Source organism: Tetrao urogallus, assembly GCF_951394365.1.
Source record: "Tetrao urogallus genome assembly, chromosome: 11".
NCBI lineage: Eukaryota > Metazoa > Chordata > Aves > Galliformes > Phasianidae > Tetrao > Tetrao urogallus.
The window spans coordinates 10,113,504-10,130,272 of NC_136824.1; the positions used below are offsets into that span (position 1 = coordinate 10,113,504).

At 45.3% G+C, this 16,769-nt stretch overlaps 1 protein-coding gene across 2 annotated transcripts in view; it reads left to right on the forward strand.

Annotated features, from left to right (window-relative positions):
• Positions 1-4,849: 4,849 nt before the first annotated feature.
• FBN1 (fibrillin 1) overlaps positions 4,850-16,769 on the forward strand; it is a gene marked incomplete at both ends in the record, with an annotated part of 146,511 nt that continues 134,591 nt past the window's right edge. The window contains one exon of one of the 2 annotated variants that reach the window (XM_079541146.1): positions 4,850-5,094. In XM_079541146.1, the coding sequence (XP_079397272.1) occupies positions 4,922-5,094 (173 nt within the window). The remainder of the gene's footprint in view (positions 5,095-16,769) is intronic. The other variant, XM_079541145.1, reaches the window with a different exon arrangement.

A 16,769-nucleotide genomic window follows, 5' to 3' on the forward strand; every position in this document is an offset into this window, starting at 1 on the left:
GAAATAAATTCCCAACCCTACCATAGTACTTCCATGCAGTAAGATATATACATATATGTATACATATATTTTGCAAACGTTCAAACCAATATAAATGTCTAATGAATATGTAAATTCTTATAAGCATCCTATAGAAGGAGAGGGAGGAATGTTTGCTTGACATGAAAAGGACCAGCTCACTGAAGGGCAGGAAAGGGGAAGGATGGTGTTTCACAGCACTGCTGCTGGACACAGAAAACTGGCACCAAAAACTTCAATTCTCTGGTTTTATGAAGATAGAATAGCAGGATGAACAGGTACATCTGTGAATAATTCAGTCACTGTACGGAATGAAGTGTTTCTATCCATGATGCTGATAAGCATGAGGCAGTGCCCTGTGGCATGGCTTGCTATGTATCTTTTATTAGAGGCATGCACCTGATTTGTTTTAAAGGGCGTGTGTGTGTTCAGGGGGGTGGGGGGGAGTTGCTATGTAAATATTTTGGATCACTGCAGTTGGGTATCAGCTGGGATACAAAGATGGTCTGTCTTCATTCCCTGATATAATTCATATAACTATGATTATTCTCCCCTGCTTTTGGGCTCTGGTCGTAATCCATACCACCCTCAACCTCCAAGAAATGCTATCAGATCCTCTGGGACTGTAACTGACAATCAGCTGGAAGAATCGGCGTTTCGAATAAGCAGTTGATTATGTGTGATGTCAAATCCCTCTAGGCACGTAACCATAATGCTGTATGCTTTGTTCTCAGCATCTCTCAGTTCTGGATTCGGTCCCAGTCAATCTAAGCGTTCAGCTTTTTGCCATTAGGGCCAGTGATCAACTGGATCATCAGAATGACTGCTTTGTTTTCTTGAATGAAACTTGTGAGTGTACAAGTACTTTGGAGGCTGAATAGAAATCCATTTGTGTGGATGTTCTTCAAAGTCCAAAATGTTTGAAAATACTCAAGTGCTTGTAGGAAAGTGTGTGGATAACCCTTATTCATAACTCTGCTTAGCAGCAAAGGGCAGAAGCTGCTGTAAATCTTTTGCCTGTGACAGTGTATTTTTCTAGTGGTTGAAGAACCCAGGTTGGCACTACTTTAAAGCTGTGAATAATTTAAATACTTCTAGTATATAAACATATTATTTAAAATGACACATCACAAGTTGATGATGTGCTGCATATTTCACTAGATTAATTAACGGACAGCCCACATATCATGTAACATTACTTCATATAGTGTAATCCATATTTCTGCAGCCATGCAAGATACCAAATAATACATCATTAACTGTCCTCGAAGATATGAGATAATCATCCCCTTAGCCTGGTGTATAGGGTAGGCATTTTTTCTTTCTTCATCTAGAAAATTGAAGTTGTTGTAACTGAGCATGCTGCAAACAAAAGAACGTTAGAATAGATAATAAACCAAAATTCCTGTTATAACTTACACTTGCCTACAGGTACATTCTATAAACATAACTGGTAAATATCGAACAGCATTTTATTTTTTGCAGTGGTGTGGTTTGAAGATATTGACCTTCTGTCTTCATGAAGTAGATGGTCAGATTTCATTGTACATGCAGGTAGGTGAAGGAAGAGAACTGCATGTCAATGTTCTGCACCTCTGAGATTTCTGAACTGCAGCAAGAGCTCCTAACGCCTGGTCTCTCCTATTTTAAATGAATTTTACTTTCTACTGCTAAAGAAATGCAAAATCCTTTGCACAGTGTTACACTGTCACTTTAATAAGGTTGGCTTGAAAATATCTGCTCTATGAAATCCTTTTGTGGTAGGCTGACATGAAAAAAAGCATGAAACGTCAAATTCCTATTTATCCATATTGATTGTAGCAGCAAAATGAACGTGTGAGATTTACTGAACTCCCTCACATCTCTGTGATGCAGACTACAAATCAGTAATATTCTGTACAGGCTACAAAACAGTGGTGCAGGGTTTGGGTTGTTCCTGTCTCGGGCCTGTTCAGACACACTGAACAGCTATGCTCTGAGCAGCATTACTTCTTTCTTTTGTCAGTATCTCCTATTATGTCACCGCGTGTCTATACTGTACCTGTGTTTTCCTGTTACCACGTTAATCAGTGATACCAGAATGGCCAAAATCAAATGACTGCCAATGTCCTTTATGATAAAAATCAGCCAGAATGCTTTGAATGTTGTTACAGTGCCAAGCACGTGCAGCTACAGCACTTCCTGTAGTAGCTTATATGCTTCTGTGAATGTTTAGAAGGATATTGCACGTGTGCTGTATATATATGTAAAACAAATAATACTATAAAAGGAGATTTAAACATCTTATTTAAAATAGCATCTGTCATTTTATTTCCTCGTCATACTTAAGCTGCAAACAGCCTCGTACCAGCGAGTCTGACATGGGCCTTTTTTCCCTAAGACATTGCACCAGTAGCACACTCAGCATTACCTTTGGCAGTGGCTTGGCAGGTGTGCTGTTGCTGAGCTATATCTGCCGAAATACTAGTTAGTGAAGAGCAGCTGAATGCATAAATATCAGTTATTCTCAGTCCACGATGGTTGCTTTTGCTGGTTTTGTCTTTTCTCTATATGTTGGAAGAGCTTAGTTCTGAAATGTATCTACTCACCTGGAGAACTAACCTGGGACTGAGTTCTGACTATTAACCAACACCCCCCGAACGTTTCATTCAGAATTGCAGTTTCTTACATTCCATGGTGGCGGTGGGTTTGTTGAGATTTCTAAGTCAGCCTCAGCAGAGCATGCCAGCGACAAAACAAACATCCCCAGAAGCACAAACTGCAGGATGTGTTTTCTTTCCTTGATAAGGACGAGGCATGCAGTCGTTCCGGAGCTGTCTGTGCAGAATTAGGAGCATGTACGATGTGCTCTCTTGCCCTGAGAAAGCTACAGATATGTTAGTGATTAGGGCTGGGTCACAGCTTGAGTTTTTTGGTTTTGTAAGTACTGAGCTGAAGTCTGCTGATCGAGCTGTGGCTGTCCCTGTTCAGCACAGGGGAGTTGGACTGGAGGGCCTTTAAAAGTCCCTTCCAATTCACAGTTCTGTGAGTTGGAGAAGAGCTTTCATTGACATCAGTAAATTCAGGGCCACAGCATGGTTAGCAACTCCCCATTAGCGTCAGGAGCTGAGTGCAATTTTGAAAGCAGAAAAACATCTCTTGTGGAATTCTGGAAGTTAATTTATGGAGTTTTCTTGTTACCCCTTCCATCCTGTTAGTGTTTTATTTCCAATGGGCATCCCTTGGTGCAGACTCATCATTCCTCTGGCTCTGTGCTAACAGTTCAGATTCTATGGGTTGTGTTGATTCTAGCATGGGCCACATTGAATGTGTTTGTTTTCCACCACTGACAGTTGATCCATGTCATCCTTGTATGCGAATTGCCTCTGCCAGGGGTGGAGAGTGCAACTTCCACTTTGAGGAGTTCATCTTTCATTTTGCTGAAGAACAACTGCTGCAGACTAAGAATCAAGAAATGCAATGTTGTAAGATGCACAATGATTCACAAAAGTATTCACTGTGCTTCTCTTGCCCTTAACTCAGCTTTCCTATAAAGCAGTGTCAGAACTGCCCTACTGCTCCTGGGCATAGATGATAATGCTAATAAAATCTATCAAAGTCACTGCTTCTACGAGTGGAATAAAGCAACACCGGATCTATAGCATTAAGATTTTCCACTTAGTTTTTGTTTCTGTCATTTAAATGGAGCCACTCTGTTAGTGTACTGACACACGAGCGCCAAACTTGGACTCTTGCTCTTTCCCGCTTTTGCCCCAGGGCTTTCAAAGCAATGGGTCCCTACCCCTGCCATGCTAAGTAAAAGACAGTGCATTGTCAGCTATGCAGGATCCTCGAAGGTGAAGATCCCCTCGCTGCTGTTTTTCCTTATAAGGGAAGTAGAGATGCTATGTTTTACTTTTTGAACGCTGCTGACTGGCTGCATAACGCTGTACCTTTAGGACTTGTCTCTATTTTAGACGGAGCTGCAGCAGTCCCCCTCATCTCTGTAGGCAGATTAATGTGACCGAGCTCCCGCTGCTGCCTCCCTCTCTCGGGACCGGTGGGGTGACGGCAGCGGGCAGCGGCCGAGCCCCGGCTCCGGGCAGCACCGCCTGCGGGCTGGAGTCCGTCGGGGCGCAGGTGCCCTCCTGCCAGGGGCTCTCCTGCCGCCGGCGCACGGCGCGGCCGCCTCCCAGCCCCGGAGCCCCTGGGGTGGCGGTTCGGGGGTGGGGGGACATTTTTATTCACCTCTCTCTCGCGAGAAAGCGGTGCGCGGGCGATACTTGAAGAGGAGGGGGGAGAGAGAGGAGGGGAAAAAGGAGGAGGAGGGAGGGAGGGAGGGGGCAGCTGGAGCCGCAGCTGGAGTAGCGGTGGGTGCAGCGGCCGCAGCTGGAACAGCAGCGGGAACGGCAGCCGGCGGCGGCGGCTCGAGCGGGTGCGCGCCCCTCGCAGCGGGCTCTCTCGGGGCGGGCGGGCTGGGCGCGGGGCTCCGTGACCGCGGGGCTCCCTGTCCTAGCCGGGCACCGCGCTCCCGGCTCGCCGCGGTGCCCGGCGGGCGCTTCTACCCCGGAGCGGCTTCGAGAGCGACGGCGGCGGCCGCGGGCGGTCCGCGGCGAGTGCGGGAGCCCCGAGACCGCCGTCCGTCGAGGGAGGGCGGAGGGAGCGCGGCCGCGAGCGGCCCCTCGCCATCCCGCGCGTCCGCCGCCTCCCGCGGGCGGGCAGCGCCGGGCTGGCCGGGGGCCGGCGGGGGCGGGGGGCTCGGGGCGGCCGTGCCCGCTCCCCCCCTGACGTCCCTTCGTCCCTTTTCTCCACGCAGCTCACTTCGGGGGAGCTCGGCGGAGGCGGCGCGGCGGGAACCGGCGGACTTGGGCGGCGGAGAGGAGGAGGCGGCGGCCGCTCGGAGCCCGGGGGCTCGGGGGACGCGATGTGGCGGGGGCGGCTGCTGGGGATCGCCCTGGGAGTTGCCGTGCTGTGGGCGTCCCAGGCGGGCGCCGCCGCCGCCGCCGGGCACTCCGAGGGGACGAGCGCCAAGGAGCTGCGGGCCAGCCGGGCCAAGAGGAGAGGGCAGGGCGGCGGCGGGCACGACGCGCTCAAAGGGTAGGTGCGGGGTGTTCCTGTGCGGGGATGGGGCTGCCGGGGGCCCCCGGGCTGCGGGGCGGCTCGGGCGGGGGGCGTCGGGCACCGTCCGCGGCATCCCCGGGGAGCGGAGCCTCTCCCTCTTGCAGGCTGCGCGGCGTCCCGGGCCGGAGAGCCGCCGCAGAGCGGGGCCGCTGAGGCGGCCGCCGGGAGGGGCGCGGGCGGCACGCTGCGGGCTCGCGCATTCCTCCCGCGTCCCCCGTCCCTCTATGCAAAGGAGCGGAGCCGCGCGGAGGCCCGCGTGCTCGTCCCCTCAGCTGTCGGCCCCCACCGCCGCCTTCAGGCTTCTGCCTGCGCGTCGCCCCGTTGCTCGGCGGGCTCCGCTTATCTGCCGCTATTCGTGACCTGAGGAGAGGCGGAGCGGGGACGGCTCGCGGCGGAGCTGTCTGGTGCCTGCTCCGAGGGAGCCTGCGTTCGTTAGAGCCTGAGAGCACCGTGAGGCACTGTGGTGCGCGCCTAGCGCGGCGCTCTCAGGACGAGCAAAGCTGCGTCAGGCAGAATACTTTCTGATTCCTAACGGAGCACCTTTCTGATGCGAAAATAATCGTTCGGTCAGCTGAAAGGTATCGCGTGTGCGTGCAGCTGATAACTGAGTTTGCTGCGAGGTTGAAAGCCTCGCAGCAGTGGAAGGGAAAATAAAAGAGAGGTTTGGTTCCTCGAGTGCTCTGATGGAGCTCCTCAGCCCGCAGCCAGATGGCTCCTGGTCAGGCAGAGGGCAGATGTGACACGGAGGGTACAGAGGTAGCTGTGCCATGGTAAGGATGCAAAGGATTTTCTCAGTTTTCTTGGCTTCCCCAGAAGGAGTTGTTAGAACTTTATTTTTTTAGAGGCCTTGATGAGAATGCCTTAATTTCTTCCTTGTGTTGTAATTTTATTTATATGCAGTTTTGAAATCTTGGCTTTTTTTTCCTACCGGGAAGGGTTGGTGTTTTGGTGTTTCTTCCACAGCAACGTGTGCAAGCTGTAGGCATTGCTTTTCAGGGATCTGTGGTAGGGTTGGGCTCATTTCATTTCCTCATACCTTGTCACCAGAGGAGCAGCTGGACAAAGCAGATCTTCTCTTCGACAAAGGATGTTCTTGAAGTTAAGGGCTATTATAGCAAAGTTTTTCAGGCTAACTGCAAGTAATAAAAATTTGTAAGGAAATACGTTTACCAGAAAGAACCTTTTTTTCCCAAGGTGTTTTAGTAAACTTCCTCATTTTAGAACTCTGAGTCAATATCAGACTGACAAACACCATTTTCTGACCTCTGGGACAAAGTATGCCACGCAACTCATGGGCACTGCCCAGATGGCCTTAGTGGGAGATGGAGGCACATAGCAGAGGATACGTGTCTTTGTTGAATTGCTGTGCTGTTCAGACAGTGATAAAGATATATAATAAAACAGATGGTATTTCACTGTTAATTATTTTGGGAAGCTAAAATGGGTTAGGGTGAGTATTCAGTCTTATGGCTCCTGTGTTTGCTGAAGCCTCCACTTACTGTGTGCTTTGCAACAGTTCTTCATTTTAATGTGAGTTACACATCAGCTTGGTAATCCACAATGCTGGCGATAACAGTGTATCAAATTCAGGTATTCTGCATCTTGGAATAATACAGTTCTGAGCGAGTGCCCTTGGGAGGGCAGATTCTTATGTAGCGTAATTTCGAGATCTGAGATACAGGAATGACAAAGCAAGCTGTTAGTTTGGTTGATAGGCCTTTTTCGTAAGTCTCATTTGAGGCTGAGAGTGCCCAGGCTGCTTGGAGGAGGTGGAAATCCTTTGTTAACACACAGTCCTCTATCTTTGTGGGGAGAATCCCACATGACATGGCCCATTTGGAAACGGCGAGCATTTCCTTAGGTGTGGTAGCGTGCTGTACGGAATGAATAAAGAGAATTGTCATTTTAACAGACAAGGTTGGAGCTAATTCTTTGGAAATCCAGATGGAAAACATATTTTGAATGGACAGGAACTGCATATACATTAGACAGGGAGAATTCATTATTGAATGGACTAGAACACTAAAAATACAATTTTGCAAGGAGGTTCTTTAACGTGTTCATCAGCACAAATACATTTGGGAATCTGAGAGTTGTAATACAAGTCATAACAGCTGCTGGGAAACTGTATTTGATGTTATTGTAGATGACTAAGACTTTATTTTGTTTTTGTTTTTTTTTTTTTCTTGAAGTGAACTCTTGCTCTCATGCTAAGAGCACGAGGATACATTCTTAGATAAATCCTTAAAGTTTAGACATCGTAGGTGTTTGATTATAATGACTACTGGAAGTGTCTTAGCATTAAAAAAAACATTAAAAAAAAAGTGGGGGAGGTCTCTGTGAATATTGGATCTTTTTTGCAATAGCGAAGAAGCCTGAGGTCTGCTGGTTTGTTTCTAGGAATTTATCATCATCTTTTACTGCAGGCTGTTGATTGCAGATGTTTGCTGTCTTTCCTGTGACCTTTGTCTTATGGTTGATGCCAGCGTGTTCTCCAATCACATACTGCGGTTCTATAAGTATGTTTTAGCTGTAATGATTATAAATGCAGTGGGAAAGCTTGCTGACTTAAAGCTTGCTGCTCATGTAGTTAGAATTGATCTGGCTGTGAGGACATCAGCAAGGAAGTCTTTGTAATGCCGTGTGTTTGCATGTGGTGCCTGTTGCCTCTGAGTGATCGCAAAGCACTCAGAATAAAGATAGTAATTATCTCAGCACATGACGAAATTCATCATCTTCATATTCCCCCTTCACAGAAACGTAGCTGGAATCTGTCGTGGTTCAGCAAGTTAAAATAATAAGCATCTTATCGAGACACTTTCATCTTCAGATCCCTAAGGCTTTAGCACAAAGGCATCGAGCCTTTATCCTTCTACTTCTTAAGCATTGAAATGTATAGCACTGATTTTTTGAATAAAAACTACAAAACTGGGCCGTGAATGGGGAGGTCTTCCTAAACAGTGTGTACTTGAAGAAAACCATTTATATGACTCAATCGTTGGAATAGAAAATCAAAGATAAATTACAGGCAGTTTGATTGGTACTTGGCGGAATACAGGAAGTACTGCGCTTCAAGATCCGAGCATTAATTAAGATTTCCCATTTGCTGATGATGCCAGACAAGGACCTCAAGTTCAGTGAGGATCAGTCAGTTCTTAGTAAGTTTTTAAATAACGTTTTTCAGCCTCTCATCAGTATAATGGCCAAAGAAAGCAATTATTTGCCTAACAAGTAACTCAGCAGAAATTTTGAAAGAACTAAAACTTCTTCAAGATACCTGAATTGTGGCATGCATGTAGTTCAGATGCTCCTTAAATACATTTGTGCAGGAGTGGTTTAATTTCATGGTCATTACTAAGGGGAAATGATAGTGAATATTGCAGAACGTAATAGTTAGCTCCACTGCAATTCATAAACTCACAGATTAAAGCTATTCAACAGGCAGTTGGTCTTCTTGGAGCAATCTCTATTGGTTGTACTATAACAATGAAATTCACAGGTTTTCTGATAGGCTTCCTTGAGTAAACTCAGTTGGATTTGACCCTTTTTGTGCATCACCACTCAGAAATAAAACAGATCTTATAAACCTATAACATAATTCCAGTATTCAAGTATATAATTAAGGCTTCTGGTTTTCCTTTTAAACCTATATTTACCACTAAAAGCTTGCTGAAGAAAAGCAGACTTTCCGTACCGGTAAATATTGGTTTATACTGAAAAACCTCAAACATTTTTCATACCACTTTTGGCCTGCACACCTCTGGCTGCTGGTGCCACGCTTTGCCAGCATCCCTCTGTGAGCAGGAGGGAGGCCGGGATCCTACTTTTGCTATTATTCTTATAGTATTATTCTGTACATAAATGGCAATCTAATAAGGAGAGAAGTGAGTTCGTCGGTGTTGGCATCGCGTCCTGTCTGCCTGATCGCTTGCTCCCAGGGTGTGGTTTGGTGTCGGTGTGACTTTCCCTGGGGAGCAGGATGCAGGGCACTGGCTGTTATCAGAGCTTGCTGAAGGGCTCATGCTGAAAGGGGTGACATATTATTTTCCATTTTAATCATGATAGATGTCCTCCTCATTGCCATGATGTGGTTTAGTTATGTTTTTGAATATACTAGTTAAGCACTGTATGTAAATTTTAAATGCATTTAATGAGAGCTGTCTGGCAGTAGTGTGCCCTGTGTTTCTTTATCCAGAGCTAGGAGCAGTGCAGGAGCTCCCATGATGGCATTCGTCTTGTAGCTCCACGTTGTTCTTGAGCCTGAAGGCAGACATTAAAAAGTAAATAAATCTCCAGGCCTACGTAATCCTAGTGCTCTCCACTAAGATTTCCAAATCCTGTCATTTGGACACCATCTCTTTAAAATGGCCTTAATCCAGTCTATAATCTATGGGGTTGGACTCTAAGGCCTGTATGGATTGTAGCTCAGAATTAGGACGCAATGCATTTTGGGCATGCCCATGAAAAGCCATCCTATGGTGTAAACTTTTGGTGAGTACTGTCCCAGGTTGCCTTTCACAAGTGACACACGTGCATCTGTTACCAGCCTCTCAGCCTGTCTTCCCCCGTGAGCTTTTCTCGTATCATACTGCAGCTGGACTGAAGTAGTTTTGATCTGTTCTGCATCTGTTATTTGAAATCTGAATCAGATCCCCTCCCTCCCAAGTACATCAGAAAAATACTTCTGAATTATTTGGTGTTTATTTTCCATTGACGATAATAAGTCACAACAAGAGCAAACAGAAGAAAAGGGCTACGATAAGCAGTGCAGCAATCTTCTTGACATACTCTGTGAAACGTGGTTGCGTTGGAAATATTGTAGTATTGGCTCAGGGGCCAAGACAACATGCTGATGATCAGGAGTTTGATGTAGTTCCTTTCCTTTCTTCCCTTCTTTCACTTACTTAATTTATGTATTTATTTAGTTACTTTGCCCCAGGTTGCTCTTACTTGTATCAGGTTGGCCTGCTGCCCTCACCCAGGTGCTGCTAAATGGATCTCAGCTGGCCTGCCATCACTTTGTACTTAGTCTCCAGGTGGAGAATTTCATTTTGGGTTTGCCACTTTGTGTCCATTGTAGGAAGGAACATTATTGTTCTCCATCCAGGATGTGTCCTTTGAAAGCTGTGGCTATGAATAGCTGGCTGGCAAGTCAGAATGAGAGTTACGCTACATTTCTTGCTCCAAAAATAAGAGATGTGGATTACGCTGTTTCTTTCCACGTTTTCCAGGTAATCATTTTCTTCTTTGGATACATGATGGGTCTCATCTTGTGCAGGGTTGTCTGCCCAGACCCTTTCTGCTCTCAGTTTGTGGAAATTTTGTTGAACTTTTCTCGAGCGGCAGATAGTGTTAGCTCTGCAGGATGTGTAAAAGATTGAGGGGAAGAACAGCACCTGTGGAGGGGGCATCTGGAATGTAGAGAATTACCTATGGTTACAGTGCAGGTTTGCAGGGAGAATTGTTTACAGGAGACTGAAGAAGCCAAATCATGGTTCTGAAAATATATTCCTCAATGAAGGGCTAGTTTAAGATTTGCAAAAGTAAACTTCTCCTTTGTTGACAGCCAATACAACTTCATTTTGTGTTCAGTGGTCATCCAGTCTGATCTAGATATGCTTGCTGTATTACCTGACTGAGCTGCTCTACGTGACAGCATTTGGGACTGCAGTGGGCTTGAGGCTACTGACTTTGAAGCATGGGGCTGCCCTCAAGTCTTTGGAACCAATAGGAGAATTGCTGGGCAAAGGTTTGGCAGGAATGGGCTGGCTGTCTAATACATTTACAGTGACTCTTATTGAATGAAATTGCAGCTTCTGTTTTCCTAATGCCTATTTTCCTTTCCTGCAATGTGTCGTTCAGCTGTGCTGCTCACTTCAAACAGTCTTGTTTGTCATCATTTATCTTCCATCCTGCAAATGTGAATGCTTTCTGTATAAACTTCAGTGCAAGTTTTGACAAGGGCCACTTTAAACACATACATGGATTTAGCAGCCTGGATATTAAAACAGTAGTATACGAACTATTTAGCTGCAGGGATCACCAGAACTTCCTCTTGATGTAAGCACGTTGGCCAGTCAGAAGCCATCTCTCCTTAAACAAGACTTCAGGAGTTAGGGATATTTGAATGTATACATATGGAAGTAGTCAGAAATTAATCATGAACTTTTTCTCTCGCAGTACGATCACCTTCCATCTTGTTAGTCTTCATTTCCATCCTGAATCCTAAAGACAAAGAAGACATCGATGCATCTATGTCACTTTGGTCTTACTCCCCAGACTCAGTAAATATTTTTGTAAAATGGAACAATTGTGGCCTGGAGTGTTTCTGATTATCCATTGCACTCCGCTGGAAAATATATTCTAGCTCTTCAGTCTTGTATTGTGGATGTCTCTTTTGATTGTTTTCTCCTCAATTCTGATTTTCCCACTTCAGTTTAATTTTTATTTTATTTTATTTTTTTTTAGAATTTCAGACCTACAGAAACGCCTCATTTATGCTAAGGTTGATGTGTAGATTGATTCTTCCTGTGTCTCTATTTCTTTTTTTTATCGCAGCTCTTTAAAGTTTGAGCTTTTCTCTGGAAGGTACCCTGGAAGGCAAAACGGAGCTATTAAATTAAAACCTGTGCTTTCTGCGTTTGCGTGTCCATAGTCACTGAAGTATGAAGGATTTCCAGCTTTTATCTGGAAGAATATTTTGAATGTTGACTTGCTGGAGAATCTTTTGTTTTCCTTTTTACTTTTCATTTTATGAAATGATTCATGACCATTAAAGCCTCAAAAATACCGAAAGAAAGCCGCAGTTCTTTTGTCTACAGGCTTAATCATTTTCATCCTCTTCTTCAAGCTTCCCTCTTTCTCGTGTTTTGCTGGAGGACATCAGAATATCCAGTGATGTTCAGCTGAGGTTTCAAAATAGAATTTGTTTCCTTTCAGGAACGCTATTTTTCTGCCTCTTTTCCCTTTCTTTGTTTTTCCCTTTCTTTGTTTTTCCCTTTCTTTGTTTTTCCCTTTCTTTGTTTTTCCCTCTGATTTTTTCCTCTTCCCTCTGTATACAAAGTAAACTACCAGTGACTGCTGGGGACAAGGTGAACTGGAACTTGGGATCACCAGCAGGGTGTTCCCGTTGCACGATAGCTAATATACAGTTAACTGACCTTTCAAAACCACAGCATTGCTATCCCAGCTTGGAGAGAGTCAGAGGGTAGGAGACAGAGTGTGGTGGAGGGAGGAGGAGGAAAGCTTCTGTCTTAGCAAGAATAAATCTTCCAGTAGCCTACGAGAGAGCATTTTAAAGTACGAGTTAGAGGAGCTGCTTAACACCCAAGGGCATTTGCTGACAAGCATTGATACAGCTGTCAGGTTTATGAGACTCTCTCTGTGAGCTCTTGGATGCCCTCCGAGGAGGGATGGCATAGCACCAGCCCATCCCAGCCTCCCACATGCCACACACAGTTCCTGTGCTGCTGGCCCATCAGTGCACGGCACAGGCTGGCAAATCCTGTGCTAGCTGGTAGCCTGGAAGATTGTTAGAGGTCCACCTGCATTGATATCAGCAGTTGCAAAGCGAGTGCTGGAAGCGGTGCGGGAGCTGCAACCTCACCTCTTCCTGCACCCCCAAAGGAAGTGATGGCTGGAGGGCTGAGCACTGCCCTAGAGCCACAGCTACTGCTTTTTCCTGTGGGGTGCTGTGTAGGGACACCAGGGTAGAAAGACTCCGATTTCTTTGGCTCTGAATGCACTTTGTAATAATGATATTTTGTTCTAATTATTAAATATTTTATTATCATTATAGTTATTATTCTTTTATTTTTAATGTGACTTAAGGGAGTACCTGCTGGATCCCAGCTATGCTCGTCTTGTCCAGCAGACAGTGTTTGTGGCAGCATACTTTTTTTATTTACATGCCCTGTACAGCCATGTAAATTGGGTGTCACTCTGGACCCACTGACATTCTCATGTGGAACAATGAGGGAATACGTGCCAAAAAAGCGTCTGTCCCTGGCTGTGAATGGGAACAAAGCCTGGCTGTCAGGTTAGATGAGTCTGTCCGTGGAAAAGACACAGGCAGATTTTCAGAGCAAGCGCGGAAGAATTCATTTAATGTCAAATACTGCTGTGGGATTGCTGTATTTAGCTGTCACAGTGTGATGGAAGTTAGGGTTAGAAAAGTGTTCAGTCTTGCTGCAGGAAACTTGCGTGTCATTCTGAACTCTTGACTTGTACATAGGCCGGAGCCAAAGACACCCGTAGAGCTGCTCAGCATGTTATTTTTCTAGTTGAACTGAGCCAGGATTCTGGGACAGCGGTATCCTTACTGTCAGGGTGAGAAATAGTTATCGTATTAGGCTCTCTGCATGGCACAAACATCCAGGCTCACTTATTGCTTGGCAAAAATAAGTATATCAAAAGCAATCCCTTGTGTGTAAAACATGTATTTTGCTTAAAAATGTGTACTTTGTGGGATAACAGGAACTCAGTTTCTTTTGTTTGTTCTGAGTCTAGCATTGTTTCTGAGATTTTCCTTTTACGTGATTGAAATTTGGCTCAGCCCCTGCTCAGGGCAGGTGAACTTAGGTTGGGTTGCTTCCAGCTCTGCCCAGTCACTCTGAGCATCTTGAAGGATGGAAGTTCTTGAATCTGTGGGAAAGTTGAGTAAAGCTGCAGCACAGTCAACAGGTCGGGGCCAATCTTTGCTTTTAGCATTTGCTCTGAGGTGCTGAGGAGTTTGAGAAAGTATGTAAAGCTGTTTTACAGCAAAAGGTAGAGATACGATTATGTGTCTCTGGAAAAAAAGAGTGAAAGTTGCTCCTTTTCACGTTCCAGAGCTACTGTTTCTTAGTGTGTTGGTTAGAGTCTGACTTAAAGAGACACATTTTTAAGTGCAGAATACCATTTTTTTCAATGCAGTTTGTCATTCTTTTTAACTCTCTGTGCAAGCAAGGAAGCCCCACTCAAATTCTAGCTGGAAAGGATCAGCAAATAATTTTGTTGTCAGTTTTAGCAAGTACGGGTCCTATGCTCACAAGAAGAAAAGTAGGCAACTGCTTCTCTAAAAATAACTGTTGGCTGACAGTACTGCTTTAAATTGCCTCTCTTCTGCCAGAAAGCTGTGTCTCTACATTATGTTAAACATAGGCCAGCTGCTGCAGCCAAGGAGTTAATCGAAATTGTTCATTAGGCCATGAGGAATCCTCGTGTGTGTGCACAGGGAGCAAAGTGGGACGTGGGAGTGAAGAGAAACCTTGCCCAGCGCCCTGGCTCAGGTCTGTCTGGAGTTCAGCCGTCCCCTGCCCACTCTGTCTGGTCTCTCCGTCTCATTTACCCCAGACCCACGCTTTGGGCTTGATTCAACCTGGGTTACACCAGTGTTGGCCGGCGCATGGCAGTGCTGCTGTCCGGCTGTCTGCCCGAAGCCTCACACGCAGCACTGCCAGAAGCTCTTCCTGCCTTGGGAGCGGCTGATGGGCGATGCTGTTTTCAGGAGAGGGGTCCTGGGCAGGGCGAACGGGGACATGCAGCAACAGGATGCCCCTGGATGGGCTGCAGGGCCCAGGGAGGACGCAGCGATGCTGCGGGTACCTGCTCCTGTGCTGGATGGTCCCTTCTCAGCGGGGATGGAGCTTCCCTGCGGTTATTCCTAAAGAAATCTGCTGGTTTGGTGCATGCAGATCTTGTCAGCCAAGCTTGTCGTTTTCAAACATTAATTATTGGAATTTCCAGATGCATGTTTTTCTCTCTGCTATTTTTTAGTGGATGACTAATGTCTTTTGATAATTATTCAACTCGCTTTGCTACTGAATTCGTACTTATGTATCATCAAAGACATAATTTCTTGTTTATTTTGGATGTCTTTGATGAAACTCTGGATATCAGTCAGTGTCTCTCAGCACTGCACCATTACATAAATCCTTAATGATTTACAAGTTTAGAAGTGAGTAAAATAAAGTGAAAGTCTTTCCTCTGAATCTTCCCTTTCTTCCTGCAAGAAAAGCCTCCAGAAATTCCCCCCCCAAACCATCCATGAAATTAAGAGCATAAATTGTTGATCTGGGAAAGGAGGTCATTATTTTATCCAGTTTATAGTCCAAAACAAGGGGGGGGGGGCTGGGAAGATCAGTTGGTTTTTTTTTTTTTTTAACCATTTCAGACATAGTTCATTCTTTACAAGGCTGCAGGAGCTGTTGAACCTTTGTTTTTCAGTGAGTTGTCTCCTTGGCTCCTGACACTACTACATTGGCTGGGACCGCAAGAGCTTTCAAAAGCATGACTTGCTCTGCAGATATGGGATTGTCTGTCCCTGCCATCTTTGTCTCCATGCTGGGCTTTGTGGCGAGAGTGCTGAGTTATAGGAAATAGGTTCCTACTTAGCGAGAGGGGTGAGGTTGTGCTTTAAGAGGGCTGTGTAGGTGCATTTTCTCCTGCTTTCCCATTACAATTCAGGTTTTATTACTAAACTCGGTAGTGCTGTTTGTGAGAACAGTTTTATAAGAATATAAAATGCTTCTTTAGTATTCATAGCCTATAATATCAGCGGGAAAATGCATTCTATTAAATGCAGTAGTGCTTAACTACTTAAATTAAATACCACGATAGAGCCTTTGAAATTTGATAGATGGTGTCCGTGATTTAGCATGAAGTAAATTGTTATCCCCTTAAATGCTTTATTTATTGACAGGCACTTACTGGCCTAGTGTCTGATCACCTCATAAATATCAATGAAAGTAACTTTCAAACTTAACTCCTTTTAAAGATTTTACAAATAGGCACAAGGAGAAAACACCTCCTCCCTCTGAAAGAAGGCTACAGTAGAGCTCAGAATTTAATACAGGTTTCTTTTATAAGCTAGACAGCAGCTTTCTGACGAAAAAGTGTTCCACTGGAAAATACACTTGTCAGACTCAGACTGTTCCATGCAAGTACAGTTTGATGACTTTTTTTCTTCTTCTTTTTTCTCTTCTGAAAGCTAAGCAAGCTGCCTCAGAGTTGGAGCTTTTGGGTGTATGGCGTAGTCTACCATGCGGACAGCCTCAAGGCTCTCAGGGTCTCTGACTTCACGATTGCTGGCACATCTAGGTTTTCCAGAGCCCCATTTTGGAAGCAGATTTTAAAAATCGGGTTTCCCCGTGACTCAAAAGTCTGCTCCTGGCTCTTAACTTGGACCAGATGGTCCCCAAAACCAAGTACTTGCTGAGACTGAAATTTAACAGAGCATCTGCATGTCACTTTATGATCAGCTGGTTACAGATATTAACAACCTGGATCAGAAATGGGTGGTTTATGCCTGTAGTTGTAGCAGGTAGCAACAAATCCATTCTGTCTGTCTTAGTAAGTTCCATTATTTCTTCTGAACGGAGAAGGTGAAAAGCAATCTCACTTGTCTGCTTGCCAGTCTTACTTGGCAGATGATCATGGAGCAACATTTGGCATTGATGAACAGGGAACTCTAGGAAAGTTACATGGTTATAGCCCTGCAGGGAAGTAGCTGACATTACTAAAACTGAATACATCGGAATTATATGAATAAGAAGACTGCAGGAAGGGAAAAGGTCCCTGCAACATGCCCAGTTGTGTTGCTCACAGTCTCAGTTACCACTTTGTAATTACAGAAGATCAGTGGAAGATAATGGTAATGTTTGCATTGACTT